Raw genomic sequence first — 16,283 nt, 5'->3', positions numbered from 1 at the left:
TTTCCCCTCACAGCTCCCCATTTACCATCAGCAGCGTGTGGGGCTTTTCTTCCAGCAGAATTCTGGGACTAAAGCTTTTGCCATCCAGGATATTGGGAAGGAATTGTTCCCTGAGAGGGTGGGGAGGCCCTGGAATGGATTTCCCAGAGAAGCTGTGGCTGCCCCTGGATCCCTGGCAGTGTCCAAGGCCAGGCTGGACAGAGATCTGTCTTTGCCATCAGGAGGGCTGGACAAGGGGGAGAACTTTGGAACCACTTAAATATTAATATTTAATAACTGCTAAAACAAAAAGCCTTGCAGGATATGGGCAGGTTCCCTAAAGGACTCCATCCTCTGGCAGCAAGGCTCAGGAAGCATTTTCCTTTGGGATGACTGGGGATGCGCTTCTGAAATAGAAAGTGTTCCAAAATATTCTGAGTATTTTATTCAGAAGTGTAAAGGTGTGGGATGAAAGGAGCTGGGAAAGAAGAGGCCCTGGGTAGCATCAGCACACCAGGACTGTGATTCCAGACTGAAGCATTAAAGCTCAGAAAAAAAATGAAGAGCAAGTGGTGAGGGGGAAGTTTGGGATGGGAGCTGGAGCTGTGTCAGTGCCACCTCATATCCTGGGATCTCCTCCTGTGTTTTGGGAAGTGCTTTGCTTCCTCCCTGCAATTCATAAATGGCATTTTTTGGGAATGGTGGGGCACTGGCTGTTCCCATCCCTCTTTTTTTTGGGGTAGAGGTGTTGGCCATCCCTGTGGGAAGGAAGGGAAAAATCCCAGCTGCCCCAAACCACTTTGGGGTTTGGAGAAACCCAAAGGCCTGGCCCTTCACCCACCCTCCTGCCAGGAAGGAGCCCCGGCAGAGATCCAGAAAACTTCGTGTTTTCCTTGGGAAAACACAATTCCCAGCTCGGTGCCGGAGCAGATGGGTTGGGTTTTCCATCTTTTCCTTGGCACGGGGAATAACAGCCCCTCCCTGTCCCCAGACACGCCGAGAGCCAGCAGAAGCACATGGCAGAGAAGATGCCAGCCAAGTGAACCCCGGAGCGCCCTCCTCCTGCCTCTGTCCGTGTCCAGGGAATTCCAGAATTCCAGTGTTGCTCATTGACCATGTCCGAAGCTTTCTGTCCGGTGATTGGCCTCTGCTTCTTAATTTATTTTAATTTTTTTACTCGTGCCACTAAATATCAGGCATTTTAATAATAATAATAATAATATTATTACAGAAACAAAGAGAATTGTACAGTACTTAAAACATTATAAATCATGGGCGAGAAGAGAGGGTAGTTTAACTTTATTTTTTGGTTGTTTAGAGATTTTTTTGGGTTGGATGATATTTTACCATTGACTACTTTTTTATTCTTCACTGTAGTTCTCAAATAAAGAACCTGTTCTTGACGGTGCTATTCAAGTCAACAAAAAATCCATGCCTGCCTCGTAGTGACGTCGTAGCTTTCAGTAATCTGTACATTTTACTCAGTTCTCGACCTTTTGGGAATGTTGACTACCTGACATTCATTTTTAGGTGTGCTATTAACACTCGGTGGGGTGCAGAGAGTTGGAAGTTTTCTGTATAAAGCTGTAAAATAAAAATTACCACCATTGTTTCCTATGCCACGTCTGTTTGTTGCTGGTGGATCCTCCAACAAAATGTGCAATTTATCATCACCAGAAAGAGGCTTTGTTTTGTTTTTTTTTTTGGCCCTGCTGATCACATCAAACTGAGAGAAGAGAGGGTTTTTGCAGAGTTATTTATTTGGAAGTTCCGAATTCTGTATCACATGGACTTCAAAGATTCTTCTGTAACACTGAGCCCCAAATCTGTGATGGTTGGAAGCAGCAGACACATAGCCCAGGTGGGTATTTTTTTATATTTTATTGTCTGGGCTGAACATTTAAATGAAATTTTAGAAAGAAAAAGAGTAATCTATGTTAAAAACCAGGCAGCAAATTAAATGGATTAAACGTGGAATCCCTCCCTCTGCCTTTGGGGGAGGCTCAGAGCTGAGTGCTGGCCGTAGGAGAGGGGACACTGGCACACAGTGAGTCCATCTCCACCCCTCCTTTATTGGATTCCAAAGCTGGAAGAACCCAGCCAGCCCTTCCAAAGCCCCAGCCTGGTGCTCCCAGCAGCTTTTTACCTTTTAATTCTCCTTTCCTTGGGGGCAAATCCATCCCAGCCAAGGCTCTGCCTGGTGACTTACTCAGGGTGTTTGCAGAAAGCCTCAGCTGCATTCCAACTTCATCCCCTGCCAGGAATGTCTTTTATTAAAGGACTTTTTTTTTTTATTAAAGGACTTTTCCCCCCCCTTTTTTTCCCGGAAAGGGCAGGGCTGGAAGCAGCCCTGGAGGGGTTTGGGGGGCTGGGATGGGGGGTTGGTTTAATTTAGGGCTGTTCTGCCTTTCCCAAGGCTTTTCCAGTGCTATTCCCTGTCCCACAGCTCCCACGGGGATGGGATCCCGTGTTCTTGCTGGGCAGTGTGCCCTGAGTGGGATCAGGGAGCAGAAGGATGGATTAGGAGCCCACACCTGCAGCCCACATCCACATCAACCCTTTTCTTCCTCACTTTTAAATCTGTGCAGAAAACACACAGAAATGTGGGGTGTTGGTTTCCCTGCAGCCCTTGGGTGGCTTCCTGCATGTGGGGAGAGCTGCTGGGTTTGAATTTTCTCTCCAAAACCCCAAATTTGCAGTGTCTGACCCCAAAACCTCTCCGTGGGTCCGCTGCCTCCCTCGGAAGCAGCTCTGGGCCTCAGGGAGGAGCTGCCTCCTGCTGTATTTAAAGCATGAAAAGCCCCAAACACACAAAGTTCGCTCTCAGCTTTAAGGAAAAAAAAATTTAAAAAAGAATAAAAAATTAGAAAAACAATCAAGAAAGCCCCTGGCTGCTCCTGGGGAATCCCACAGCTCCCCCTGGCACCATCCAGCTCTGGAGCACCAGGATGAGGCATCCGGGAAGGCTGGAATTCCATTCCCTTGCTAAGTACCTTTGACTTGCTGGAGAGAATTTGTCCTTCTACTCACCCTCTGCTGGTTCTCCCCCTCCTGTCCTGGGGGATTGGGTTTTCCCTGGAAAAAAATCCTGTTCTGGGTCTCCTTGGCTCCGTGTCCCACGTTCTGAGGGGTGCTGTGGACGGGGGCAAAGCTGGAACTGATGGATTAAAGGATATTTCCAAAAGAGAAGGGTCTGGTGTGGTTTCTGAGCAAGATTTTGGTTTTGTGGTTTATTCCTGGGTCTCGGTCCTGCTTGGAGCCTCCTGCATCCTCCTGGGTGGGATTTTGATTCCCAGAAAAACATAAACTGTCTCCCACAGGTGCTGGATCCTCCAGCTGGGAATTGTTTTCCTTTTTGCTGTAGGAAAAGCACCTCCAAAACTCACCAAAACCACCTGGCTGAGGCAGCAAAAACACCTCCCAGCCCTGCTTCCTGCTGTGGGAATGGAGATCCCACAAACCCCACATTCCCAGCTCCCTGCTCTCCACGCAGCTGTGGAAATCCACAGGGAATATATGGGATTTTTGGGAGCCCCATCCCTGTGGAGAATTTGTTGGGTTTTTTTTTTCCAACTTAGCTTTAATTTTTAATTTTGTTCTTATTTTTTGGATGCTTTTCTCCCAGGAACGGGGCATTTACAGGGTTCCACTGGTGAATCTCAGAACCACAGAATTCAGAGCTGAATTCCCCACTGGAATTTCAAAGGGAGAAGGTCCCTGGGATGAGCTCACAGGGACAGTAAGAAGCAGCTTTTGGTATGACAGCGGCCACTGCTCCAGGCTGGGGACTGGGATTTGGCACCCAGCCCCTGGATCCAAGGAATCCCCGTGCCCAGTGCCCGTTGCCTGGAATTTTTTTTTGGGGGGGGGGGGGGAAAATGTGTTCATTTGGAGAAAATGTTCAGAAGACTTAAAAACCAAGGAAAGCTGAGAGTTGGATGGGCTGGACCAGGGTAGGGGTCATGGGATTCCAGGACGGTTTGGGAGGGAAGGGAGCTTAAATCCCACCCAGTGGTGGGATTTATCCATGGGCAGGGACACCTTCCACTGTCCCAGGCTGCTCCAAGCCCCAATGTCCAACCTGGCCTTGGGCACTGCCAGGGATCCAGGGGCAGCCCCAGCTGCTCTGGGAATTCCATCCCAGCCCCTCCCCACCCTCCCAGGGAACAATTCCTTCCCAACATCCCATCCAGCCCTGCCCTCTGGCACTGGGAAGCCATTCCCTGTGTCCTGTCCCTCCATGCCTTGTCCCCAGTCCCTCTCCAGCTCTTCTGGAGCCCCCTTTAGGCATTGGAAGGCCACAGTTTGGGATAAGGGATGGGAGCAGAGCCTTGTGAAGCTTGGAAATAATTTTGGATTTTTTATGCTGCCTGGGCAGGGCAGGAACTGCTCCTTGGTGTTCCCTGTCCTGTCCCCACCATGCTGCCCTCCAATGCCCCTTTCCAGAGTCAATCCTGGCCATCCAGGAGGAATTCTCCTTGCTTTTCCTCGCCTGCTTCCAGCTGGTCTCACACCACAACATTCCTTAACATTTTTAGGTCTCATCCTAAACCCATGGGTGCCTGAAGAGCCTGAACTGCCGCACTGAATAAAAAATAACCCCAAACCATCCTCATGCCCTAGAGGAGGCCCTGCTGACGTGGATTCCATCACCCCTGGGAACTGGGATGAGCTTTGTGACCCAGCTGCTTCTTGTCAGGGAAGCCCTGCGGTTTGGGTTCCCCTTTTTGGGATTTTCTGCCCTTTTTTTGGCTCCTCCTCCCCCCCCCCCCCCCGCAGCGGCTCCTGGGTGTGCTGAGCAACATCTGCCCACACACACGGGCACCACCATGGAGTGGGAGCAGGGAAAAGCAGGGAAGCTGTGGCTGTTCCATCCCTGGAAGTGCCCAAGGCCAGGTTGGTCATTGGGGCTTGGAACCACCTGGGATATTGGGATGGGGGAAGGTGTCCCTGGAATGGCAGGGGTGGGATGAGAGGATTTTCCCAACGTCCCTCCCCAACCCAAACCATTCAATGATTCCATAAAAACCACACACATGGCCTTTCACTCTCCCTTTTCACCCTCCAAGGGAGAAGCACTAATGAACTTGTGATAATTAAGTCTCGTGCAGGCTCAGATGAGACCCTTGGGATGGGGGGACCCTCCCTCCGGGTGCCTCCTGCCCCAGCCCGCTCCAGACCATCCCTGCTGCTTCTCCTGCCTTCCAGGGAAGGTGACCAGCTCGCAGATTTTCCCTCTCCGAAGCAAAGCCACCCTTCAGCCCCAGGGCGGCTCCGTGGGCGGGAGCTGAGTTCCGCTCCCGCTGCCCCACATCCCACGGCCCTTCCCGCCGAGTTTCTCTTCCCTCTTACCATAAACCAAAGGAAAGCCTCATGTGCAGGGCCTCGTCCTCCTCCTCTGCTGCTCCAGGGGTGCCCAGGGACATCCCGCATCCCACAGCAGCAGGAATTCCAGGGGCTTTTCCAGCCGGGATCGAATGTGCTGCTAAAGCCTCTTTTCCCGGTGCCTCGGTGGGATCAGCCCTTCCCTCTTCCCTCAGATCCACCAGCAGCTCCTTCCAGTGGGGGAAGTATTGCTTAAAGTCTCTTGGCTGTGGAGGGAAGGAAAAAAGGATCGATGGAAAAGGATTTACCCCGATTCTCGGTGGTGCAAACTGTTCTGACCCGTCCCAGCCTCTCCTGGTCCATGGATTTTAGTTTGGGATTGCTGATGGCGAAATTGCCAGGGAGGACTGGGAGCAAAGCCCAGGCACCACAGCGATCGTGTCCACAGCCTCCTGCCCCTCAGCTTCCCAAGGGCAGCACGTCTGGGGGAGAAACTCACCTTGAATGGAGACGGAAGTGTCCCCATCCGTCTGAAAACAGAATTGCAGAGTTTTGCTGGATCTCTGGAGCGGTTTCCAGGCAGCTCAGCTCTCCTCTGCTTCCAGGCAGGGCTGTGGGAGGAGAAATTTCCCCAGGGGCTCTCCCCATCCCGCCGTGGACAAAGACTGATACCCCCCAGACACTAGTTGGGAAAAATCCCCTTGGACGTTCACGGATTTTGCTGGAATAACCAGTCCTGGCTGAGGGGACTGACCCCCAAAGCAAGGATAAGAGCTGGAAACAGCTCTGCAGCTCCCAAACCACACGGAGATGGATTTTTTGGGAGTGGGAAAGGGATCCCCATGACTGTCTCAGACCCCTCATCCTGCACCTTCCCACTGCCTTGGAATCTGGGAAGAGAAGGGACACAATCCCCGTGTCCCCACAAGGGTCAGGGCCCTGCAGGAGAAGTTTGGGGCTGGGAGATGGGACCAGAGCTGTGCAGTCATTTTGGGGCTGCTCCGCTCAGCTCAGCTCAGCCCACTTGGGAATGGTTTGGGTTTCCCACAGACCCCCACAGCTGGATGTCTCCAGGAGACACCAACGCCTCTGGACACGGCAAAAATGGGATTTCTTCTCCAGGTTTGGATTTATTCACACGCTGAGCACCCAGCCCAGGGTGGGGAAATGCCACCGCAGCTCTGGCACTCCCGGTGCCCGGCTCACGGGATCGTGAGCGAAACCCTTCTCGTTTTCTGCGCTTTGCATAAAGCCCGGTGTTTATTTTTGCAGCGGAAGCCACGAGGGCTGAGGGCTCTGCGGGGCTCTGCCGGCTCCTCTGGAGGCTGCAGCTGCCTCTCTGCCGAGGACAAAGGCCCCAGTGCCACCCACGTCCCGTGATGTGTTAAAACTAGGATGTCCCTGTGCCCTCAGGAAGCCCTGGATGTTCCTCCACATCACCCAAACCATCCCCGAGTGCCCCTCCCCGGGCTCCGCGCTGGGCTGGAGCCACCGCAGCCCCCCCAGCTCCAGGAACCATCCCAAAATCATGGAATGGGTTGGGCTGGAAGGGAAAGCTCACCTCATTCCCATGGCAAGGGACACCTTTCACTATCCCAGGCTGCTCCAAGCCCAGTCCAGCCTGGCTTGGGACACTGCCAGGGATCCAGGAGCAGCCACAGCTTCTCTGGGAATTCCATCCCAGCCCCTCCCCACCCTCCCAGGGAAGGATTTCCTCCCAAATTCCCACCCAGCCGTGGCAGTGGGAAGCCTTCCCCCTTGCACAAAGGTCTCTCTCTGGCTTTCCTGCGGCTTTCCCACCCACTGCTTCAATGGATAGGACTGGTCCCTTCCCCACCTTCCCCACCTTCCCCACAAAACTCTGGGAGCCATACTCTACCTTTTGGTCAGGCCCTCACTTCACCAGGACTGCATTCATTTCCTTTTTCTCCTCACAAGGCACATCAAAACCATCAAATGTGGCCCTGCAGAGAAAATTCCTGCCAGGAGAGTGCTCGGCCTGCGAGAGGGGAGGTGCCAGGCTGGTCAAATCCTGGGCACAGCATTCCTGGGAATAACTCCTGCCCAATCCACATCCTTGGGAGTGGAGCCGGGGAATTCTCTGCCCGTGGGTCACTGCAGCAGCTCTCAGGGTGTCCCCAAGCACTGCAGGCTCTGAGCTCTGCATCTCCTCGGGTTTCCCAGCTGCTGGCCTGGCAGTGCTTCCCGGGGATAGAATGGAGGATTCCATCATTAACGGGGCTTGGAAAATTGTGCTACAGCAAAGAAATGCTAAAAAACATCCTGGTGATCAGCTCCTGCTCACCCAGTATCAAATTCCCTTCCTTTCTCCACGTGCAAAGCCAGCGTGAGCTGAAAGGGCAAACACAAACCCGAGCAAGGACAAAATTCCAGCTTTTTCCCCATCCCTGCTCTCCTCCTGCCCAGCATCCACAGCCAGGGATGGATAAAGAGCAGAAAAAGCACCCGGAGCTGAGAAATTCTGTCAAGTGTGAAAACAGAAAGTGAGAGAGAAAGATCTCCCCGAAAGTGCCACGAAACCACGGGCGCAGCTGGCACCACCTCCTTACTCACAGGGTGCTTTTGGGGCAGGGAGGGTGAGCTCAGAGGATTCCCAAAATCCATGGGGGATGCACCTCTCTGTGCGGTGTGGAGGCCCTTCCTGAAGGTTTTTATTCCTATGAATTCTGTGGAATTTTAAGACGAACCCCACAGGGCTGACGGACCCACACGGAGCCATAAAATCCTGGAATGGTTTGGGTTGGGAAGGGACTTTAAATCCCAGTTCCACGGGCAGGGAATGGAAATAATTCCAAACCTGTGGGCTGGGCTGCAATGCTCCTTTGTGTTTATTCCACAGGACCATAAAATCATGGAATGCTTTGGGATGTTTGGGTTGGAAGGGACCTCAAAGCTCATCCAGTTCCACCTTCCACTATCCCAGGCTGCTCCAAGCGTCATCCAGCCTGGCCTTGGACACTTCCAGGGATGGGGAATCCACAATTTCTCTGGGCCAGGGCCTCCCCACCATCCCAGGGAAGAATTTCTCCCTGGTATCTGCTCCTCCCAGCTCAGTGGGAGAAATTCCCTGCCCAAAATGCACCCTGTGTGCTTTTTAGGGAATCCCAACCCTGATCCAGGGGTTCCCAGCAGCTTCATCCCTTTCCCAGGATGAATCCCTTACCCTGGCAGGAGGACTGGAGCTTTGGAGCCTGTAAATAACCTCTGAATGTGGAGATCCCAAGTCTGGGTGGTCACAGAGCTGCCAGGCTGCTCCCTGGAATCCAACATGGATCATGGGGAAAATCTCAGGAATTCCGGTGGCAGCTGGAAGAGAGAAGAGCCAAGAGATGCAGGGGATCGAGGCAGGATTTGAGAGGTTCCAGCGCCCCAAAAAAGCTTCAGAAACACCACTGAATCCCCCCCAGTGAAATACCAGCACAAGCAGAGGATTTGGGTTAGGAATTTCAGGAATTCCACAATCAATAAGCACCAACAGCCCAAAAAACACCAGGAAAGTTTCTCCCAACTCTTTATTTTCCCATTTTATGGAGCCATCAGTTCCCAACCCAAATCAGAAGCAACTTCTGCCAGTGAGGCTCTTTTGGTGATAAATCCAACCCTGGATCTTCCCCAAAAAATGATCCAGGAGCAAAACAAATTATTCAATGTTCCAAAAAATGATTCAGTGCTCCATAAGTCCTGAGAGTGGCAAATAGGATCGAATCGGTTTTATTTATTGCATCCAGAAATCCCATCCCACACAATATTTTCCCAGTTTTGTAATGGAGCAATGATCCCTGTCCACAGCTGGGTGGGATATAATCATCCTGCAGCTTTAATTTATATTTCTCTGTAATTATTGCTTAATTAGATATCTCAAATTATTGCTAATTGCAGTGCCAGGGAATAGGGCTGCCCTACAAAGACCCAAACCCTTCCTACTGAGGATGTCCCAAGTGACTCCGTGGCCTTCCCAAAGGGTTTGGAGCCTGTTAATGAGGAAAATCCATCGAATTTTAAATTACAACATCCCACAGCTGGTAGGAAATGTCCCTAAAGCTCATTTCCCTCAAAGCACAGGGTGATGCCCACGCTTGTTACCTGGAAACCAGGAAACAAGGATTTCCCTAGGCCAAAAGAAAGCCCAAAATTCAATCTCTATTTATTGGAGGGGAGAGGAGCCCAGACTGAAACAAAAAGCCAGGAGATTTCTGTTAGATTTCCAGGAACCTCCCGCTTTTTCAGAAGAGCGTGGCTGGAGCGGGTCCCGTTTCTCATCATCGACTCTCCAGGCCTCAAAACCAAACTGAGCACAGGGCTTGGGCTTTGGGGCTTTTCTCACTGGGTTTCTTTCTTATTGCTGTTCTCCCTTTCTTTCTCAGGCAGGAGTTTTAGGTATTGATTTGGCTGAGGGCACGGCCCCGAGCAGGGATTCCCCTCATTTTGCCTGCATTAGATCAAATCCGATTTTACAGAGACCCAGAACGGTCCTTATTTTTCTCTGGAGGATAATTCCAACAAGAGCAAGTTCTGGTTGAAATACAGGCAGCAGAATTACATTTTCTTGTGGAAAATCATACAGCTGCTAACACTTCGAAAAACTTAACAGTTATAGATTATATTTATGGTATTTATTATATTTATTATACTGGGGGGCCCTGGCACAGGGTGCCCAGAGAGGCTGTGGCTGCCCCTGGATCCCTGGAAGTATCCAAGGCCAGGCTGGACGGGGCTTGGAGCAGCCTGGGATAGTGGAAGGTGGAATTGGATGAGCTTTAATATCCCTTCCAACCCAAAGCATTCCATGATTTTATGTTTCTTTGGAATAAACACAAAGGAACATCACAGCCCAGCCCACAGATTTAGAATTATTCCCATTCCATTCAAGCACTGCTTCCCATTCCTCTGGGAATGCACTTGCCCCAAGCTGCTCAAGGAGTAATTATCTTATTTTAATATATTATAATATGTAAAATATTCTGTTCTGATATTATTAATATAAATATTAATTATCAAGATTCAGGCTAAACCTGGTCAAGTAGAGGATGCTTTGAGATGGAGGAGGAGAAGATGGATTCCTTCTTCCATTAGGAAAAAAAATTCACTCACCGGAATTAAAAGCCCCAGAATCCCAGAATGGTTTGGGTTGGAAGGGACCTTAAATCCCATCCCATGGGCAGAGACATCTCCCACTATCCCAGGCTGCTCCAAACCCATCCAGCCTGGCCTTGGACACTTCCAGGGATGCAGGGGCAGCAGGCACAGCAAGGATTATAGGAGAGATATATAGGATATCATTAGGATATATCCCAATTTATCAGCAGCTTAAACCCAAATCCCACCCCAATGCTGATCCCGCTGGGAAACCTCGTGTCCTGCTGGGAGCAGGGCCTGAGAGCCGGGCAGGGAAACCTGGAAAGCCAAAGTGGTGCCTTTCAGGAACACCCCTCAGCACATCCCAAAATTCTCTTTCGCTTTTGGCTCCCGGAAGACGCGGCTCCTACACGAGCTGGAAACCACAGCCCGCAGTGAAATGACGGGGCAGAAGTGAAAAACGCCCAGAGAAATTGGAAAATGATGCACTGCTGGGATCGGGGCAAAAAGAAGTCTCAGGACACGCCACAGGCTTCTTATAGGAAACAGAGAAAATAAAAAGAATCTGAAAATGCAATATAAGACTCTTGATTCATCCTGCTCCCTCCCAGTTTCACAGCAAAAATCCCAGTGACTTCACGGCATCCCCAATGCACAGAAAGGTTTTCTGCAGCCTTCTGGGTCCGGCTGAGAATGGCCACGAACAATAGGAGCCAATACTGAAATATTGGTTAATTATTCCAAATATTTCAGCAGAATCAAATATCCAGGCAGGTTTTCACAAATATTCATGAATGAAACATTGTCACTATAGAATCAGAGGATCATGGAATGGTTTAGGTTGGGAAAGATCTCAAAGGTCACCGAGTGCAACCATCCCCAGCACTGCCACGTCCACAGGGCTGTTCAGTCCCTCCACCACCGCCCTGGACAGCCTATTCCAGCGCTTTCCATGAAGGAATTTTCTCTAATATCCAATCTAAAGCTCCTCTGGTGCAACCTGAGGCTGTTTCCTCTTGTCCTGGTGCTTGTTCCTTGAGAAGAGAGCAGGATAAAAATGGAAATGGAAAAGCTGGAGAGAAATTATTTACACGGGATGGAGTGACAGAACAAAGAGGGAATGGCTTCAAATTCAGGAGGTTTAGATGGGATTTTGGGAAGGAATTGTTCCCTGGGAGGGTGGGGAGGCCTGGCACAGGGTGCCCAGAGCAGCTGTGGCTGCCCCTGGATCCCTGGCAGTGTCCAAGGCCAGGTTGGAAACTGGGGCTTGGAGCAGCCTGGGGCAGTGGGAGGTGTCCCTGCCCATGGGAATGAGATTATTTTAAGGCCCCTTCGAACCCAAACCATTCCGTGCTTTCGTGATTCCGCTAAAACTTCTCCACGTGCCGCGCGCGGACTCCCAGCCAACCCCATTTTCCTGTCAGCTCTGTGCTCCGAGGGAAGGAGCTCCGGCTGTGCCCCGCACATCCCCGCCCTGCGAGCCCCGCCGGGATTCCCGGCCCCGCCGCTCTCGGGATGAGCGCGGCTCTCCGCGGCCGGGGGGCGGAGGAGAAGCGCACGGGGGAACTCCCGCTCGTCCGGCGCCCCTATAAGAGCTGTCCCTGGCGTGGTGCGACGGCAGCGGGATGGAGCGGAGCGGCAGCAGCGGGAGAAGCACCGGGAGCGGCACCGGGAGCGGCACCGGGAGCGGCACCGGGAGCGGCGCCGGGAGCGGCACCGGGAGCGGGCGGGCAGCGCCGCCTGGCGGGGCCGCACGGGCGTTGCTGTGCCTGGCGCTGCTCCTGCCCCTGCTCGTGTCCAGCCCGGCCCGGGCACTGCCCACCCCGCCCCGGGCACTGCCCACCCCGGCCCGCCACCGCCAGCCCTCCGCCGAGCGCCTCAGCCGCTCCCGGGACCTGCTGGAGGCCGCCAACGCCTCCCTGCATCGGCTGAAGGTCTGCAGGGAACGGGACGGGAGCGGGAGGATGCGGGAGGGCCGGGATGGGGCAGCGGGGGCACCCAGGAGGGCAGGGATGGGGGTGGTGAGAGGATGCAGGAGGGCGGTGATGGAGCAGTGGTAGGAGCCAGGAGGGTGGGGATGGTACCAAGCCAGGCAGTGCTGGGGTAGTTATTGTACCCAGGACGTCAGTGGTGGTCCCCAGGCAGCGCTGAAGGCACCAGCTGGGCACCCAGGGGCTGCTGAGAGTACCCAGGAGGGCAGGGATGGAGCAGTGGAAGTACCCAGGAGGGCAGGGATGGGGTAGGGATGGCACCCAGGAAAGCAGGGATGGGGCAGCGGTGCTACCGAGCCAGGAAATGCTGGAGCAGTTTCGGTCCCCGGGAGGGCAGTTTCGGCCCCCGGGCAGTCCCCAGGAGGTGCTGAAGGCACCAGCTGGGCACCCAGAGGCTGCTGAGGGTACCGGCAGGGTGGACGCTCCCTGGAGCCTCCCTTCAAGTCTCCATCCCTGTCCCTGCTTTCATGCTGCCCTGATCAGCCCTTTAGGACTGATTTGCTCAGGTCTCTTTCTTTTCCTATTTTTTTGCTAAAAGTTTTACTAAAATTCCCTGCTGTTTTCACACCCTTCATCTCAGAGGATCCCAAAAGCCCCAGCACCAGACAGGTGCTGTTCCCCACCCCGTATTTGCTATTTTTCTCTTTCTAAGAGATCCTTTCCATTTGAAACTCTACTGCCATAAAGTTCTCCCTAAATTCCACGTCTGACAGAATCATTTAAAGCCATGGAGGCAGAGCAATTCGCAATAAAACATAAAACAAACTGGTGCAAAACCTGGGATTATTCCCAATCTATTTCCTGTATTTCATATTTAACCACAGTCCTCACAGAGCCTCATTCCTGGGATTCATCTGAGCACAGACAGCTGAGATACATCAAATTATTCTGTGTATTTACAGATATATATATATAAATATATAAACTGTATCATGAGGCTGTCAGTGACCCTTTTTTATTCTCTCTTCCCCACAGGAACTCGGCACCCTGGGATTTGAGTGCACCCTTGAAGAGGTGGATCTGGAGGACATCACGGAGAACCAAATGAACACAATCAAAGCCTGCACAGCTGAGGATCCAGGGGTAAACCAGCAAGAAATAGAGAGAAATCGAGAGAAAATGTCACTTTTACCTCCTAGTTTCATGCAATACGTAATCCACACCTCCATTAAATCACAAATCCTATTTCTCGTTTAATTTGCAGCCTGGAAACTGCCCAGCCCTGGAAAGATCAACTTTTGATAAGGTAAATGCAATTTCCCCACAAAATCCCTTCTTTTGGCTCGTTGTGTGTTTCAATGAGCAGCACATTCCCACATTTCCTAACAATTCCCTTTTTCCCAGGGCAAATGCCTGCAGGGCATCTCTGAGGACCTCAGAGCCTACAGGGCACAGCTGAGGAACCTCAACGACCCCCAGCTCCTGGTGACTCTCGATGGGATGATGGAGGTGAGGATTCCCGCCTGGATTTACCCAAAAATTCAGGAAATAGGGAATAAAAAGCTCCATTTCTCCTCCAAATATTGAGATATAACAGACCTGCTGCACTGGATGTGACACAGGCTGGACTAAAGGTTGATAAATACTTCGAATTTTAGCCTCAGTCTATAAATTCTATCATGAAATATTTCAAGATTTGCCTCATTCATGATAACATTCAGTATTTCAGATTTTACCCTCAGTCTATTCATGCAAGCATTAAACAGTTCTAAATTTACCTTATTCATGATAAATTAAATATTTCAAATTTCACCCTCAGTCTGGCAATGCTATCATGAGAAATTTCAAAATTTACCTTAATTATAACTTTTGATATTTCAAATTTTGCCCTCAGACTATTAATCCAACCATAAAATATTTGAAAATTTACCCTTTTCGTGATCTTAATTATCTTAATGATAATTAAATACTTCCAATTTCACCCTCAGTTTATTCATGAGAAATTAAATATTTCAAATGTTACTCTCAGTTTATTAAGGCTAACATTAGATATTTCAAAACTTTCCCTATTAAGAATATCATTAAATATTTCAAATTTCATCCTCAGTAAATTAGTGTTATCGTTGAATACTTCAAATTTTACCCTCAGTCTATTCATGATAAATTAAATATTTCAAATTTTACCCTCAGATTATTAATGCAATCATTAAATAATTGAAAATTTACCCTATTAATGATAACACTAAATACTTCCAATTTCACCCTCACTCTATTCATGATAAATATTTCAAATTTTAGTCTATTCATGATAACATTAAATACTTCAAATTTTACCCTCAGGCTATTAATGCTATCATGAAATATTTCAAATTTTACCTTCATAATATCATCAAAAACTTCTGATTTTACCCTCAGTCTACTCACACAATCATTAAATATTTCAAATTTTAACCTTCATAATGATAACATTAAATACTTCAAATTTTACCCTTAGGCTATTAATGCTAACACGAAATATTTCAAAATTTACCTTAATAATGATATCATTCAACACTTCCAATTTTCCCTTATTAACGCCATCATTAAATATTTCAAAATTTACCTATTAATGCTATCATTTAGCACTCCAAATTTTACCCCCAGCCCATTAATGCTAACATTAAGTATTTAAGACTTTATCCTATTAAAGATCAATTCAATATTTCCAATTTTACCCTCTCTCTACTCAGGATAAATTCAATGCTTCAACATTTACCTTCTTAATGATCAATTCAATATTTCCAATTTTACCCTCTCTCTACTCAGGATAAATTCAATGCTTCAACATTTACCTTCTTAATGATCAATTCAACATTTCCAATTTTTCCCCTCGTTCTATTCACCACCAATTAAACATCCCCAATTTTTCCCTCAACGCCTCCTTACTTCCCGCTTTTGCCATTCATCCCTGAGGGGGTAAAACTCCAAGGGGGTTTTTTGGTTTAGACATTTTCTGGACTGGCTGTGACCCTTTTCCTTGTGCAGGCCCTGGGCAGCAGCACTGGGAAGGTTCCGGAGGCACTGGCAGGATTGGGACCGGGATTGGGATCGGGATTGGGATCGGGATTGGGATCGGCCCCGTTCCCGGACAGGCTGAGGCTCTGCAGTGTCCTCCAGGCTTTCCGCATCCGCAGCGTCACCATCAGCAGGATGCTGAGCTTCCTGAGCTCCCTCTGAATCCCAGGAATCCACCCAGAAGCCAAGGAGATCCTGGAGGAAAAACAGTGGGATCAACACCCACCGGCTTCCAAAGGAATTCTGAATTTCCCAGAGTTCGTTTTTAGGGAGTTGTGCCTTTTAAACCATGATAGATTCCCAGATTTTTGGAACTTAAGCTCCATCCGAGCACCAAAATGTTCCTAACTCTAATTTATCCACATTTATCCAGCTGATTTCTCAGGAATTGAGAGAATTGAGACCTATTCATGATAATCCATTTCCTCGGGGGTGCATTCCAACTCAGGATATTCTACCCCATGATTTATTTATGATGATATTCCATTCTATACCATGATTTATGATATTCCATTCTATTCCATGATTTATGATGATATCCCATGATTTATTTATGATTTTCTGTTCTATTCCCTGATTTATTTATGATATTCTTTGATTTATTTATGATATTCCTTGATTTATTTATGATGATATTCCTTGATTTATTTATATTCCCTTCTATTCCCTGATTTATTTATGATGATATTCCATGATTTTTTAATGATATTGTTCTATTCCATGATTTATTTATGATATTCCTTGATTTATTTATGATGATATTCCTTGATTTATTTATATTCCATTCTATTCCCTGATTTATTTATGATATTCCCTGATTTATTTATGACGATATTCCCTATATATTCTATTTATTGCCTAATAAAATCAAACTTTACTCCAAAACCAAGGTGATTT

The 16,283-nt window shown here is 49.2% G+C and overlaps 2 protein-coding genes across 2 annotated transcripts in view; both read left to right on the top strand.

The window, feature by feature from the left end:
- The window catches only part of SCHIP1 (schwannomin interacting protein 1), an 84,195-nt gene extending 82,599 nt beyond the window's left edge, over positions 1-1,596 (top strand). The window contains exon 12 of the mRNA XM_048314675.1: positions 971-1,596. Coding sequence (XP_048170632.1) covers positions 971-1,022 — 52 coding nt within the window. The 3' untranslated portion in view covers positions 1,023-1,596. The remainder of the gene's footprint in view (positions 1-970) is intronic.
- A 6,150-nt stretch (positions 1,597-7,746) lies between these two features.
- On the top strand, positions 7,747-16,006 carry IL12A (interleukin 12A). Its single transcript, XM_048314674.1, has 6 exons — positions 7,747-7,808; positions 12,203-12,335; positions 13,368-13,475; positions 13,597-13,638; positions 13,737-13,841; positions 15,357-16,006. Exons 1-6 carry the CDS (start codon positions 7,747-7,749, stop codon positions 15,546-15,548), a joined length of 642 nt encoding a protein of 213 aa, XP_048170631.1. The 3' UTR covers positions 15,549-16,006.
- Positions 16,007-16,283: the final 277 nt, after the last annotated feature.

Source organism: Corvus hawaiiensis, chromosome 10, assembly GCF_020740725.1.
Source record: "Corvus hawaiiensis isolate bCorHaw1 chromosome 10, bCorHaw1.pri.cur, whole genome shotgun sequence".
In the NCBI taxonomy this organism is placed as follows: domain Eukaryota; kingdom Metazoa; phylum Chordata; class Aves; order Passeriformes; family Corvidae; genus Corvus; species Corvus hawaiiensis.
This window is presented reverse-complemented; position numbering and strand designations above follow the sequence as displayed.

Coding starts and splice junctions, on each gene's coding strand:
- IL12A (XM_048314674.1), top strand. CDS start 7,747: ATGGATAAAGAGCAGAAAAAGCACCCGGAGCTGAGAAATTCTGTCAAG. Junction 13,639..13,736: donor AAAGATCAACTTTTGATAAG/GTAAATGCAATT, acceptor CCTTTTTCCCAG/GGCAAATGCCTGCAGGGCAT. Junction 13,842..15,356: donor CTCTCGATGGGATGATGGAG/GTGAGGATTCCC, acceptor TTCCTTGTGCAG/GCCCTGGGCAGCAGCACTGG.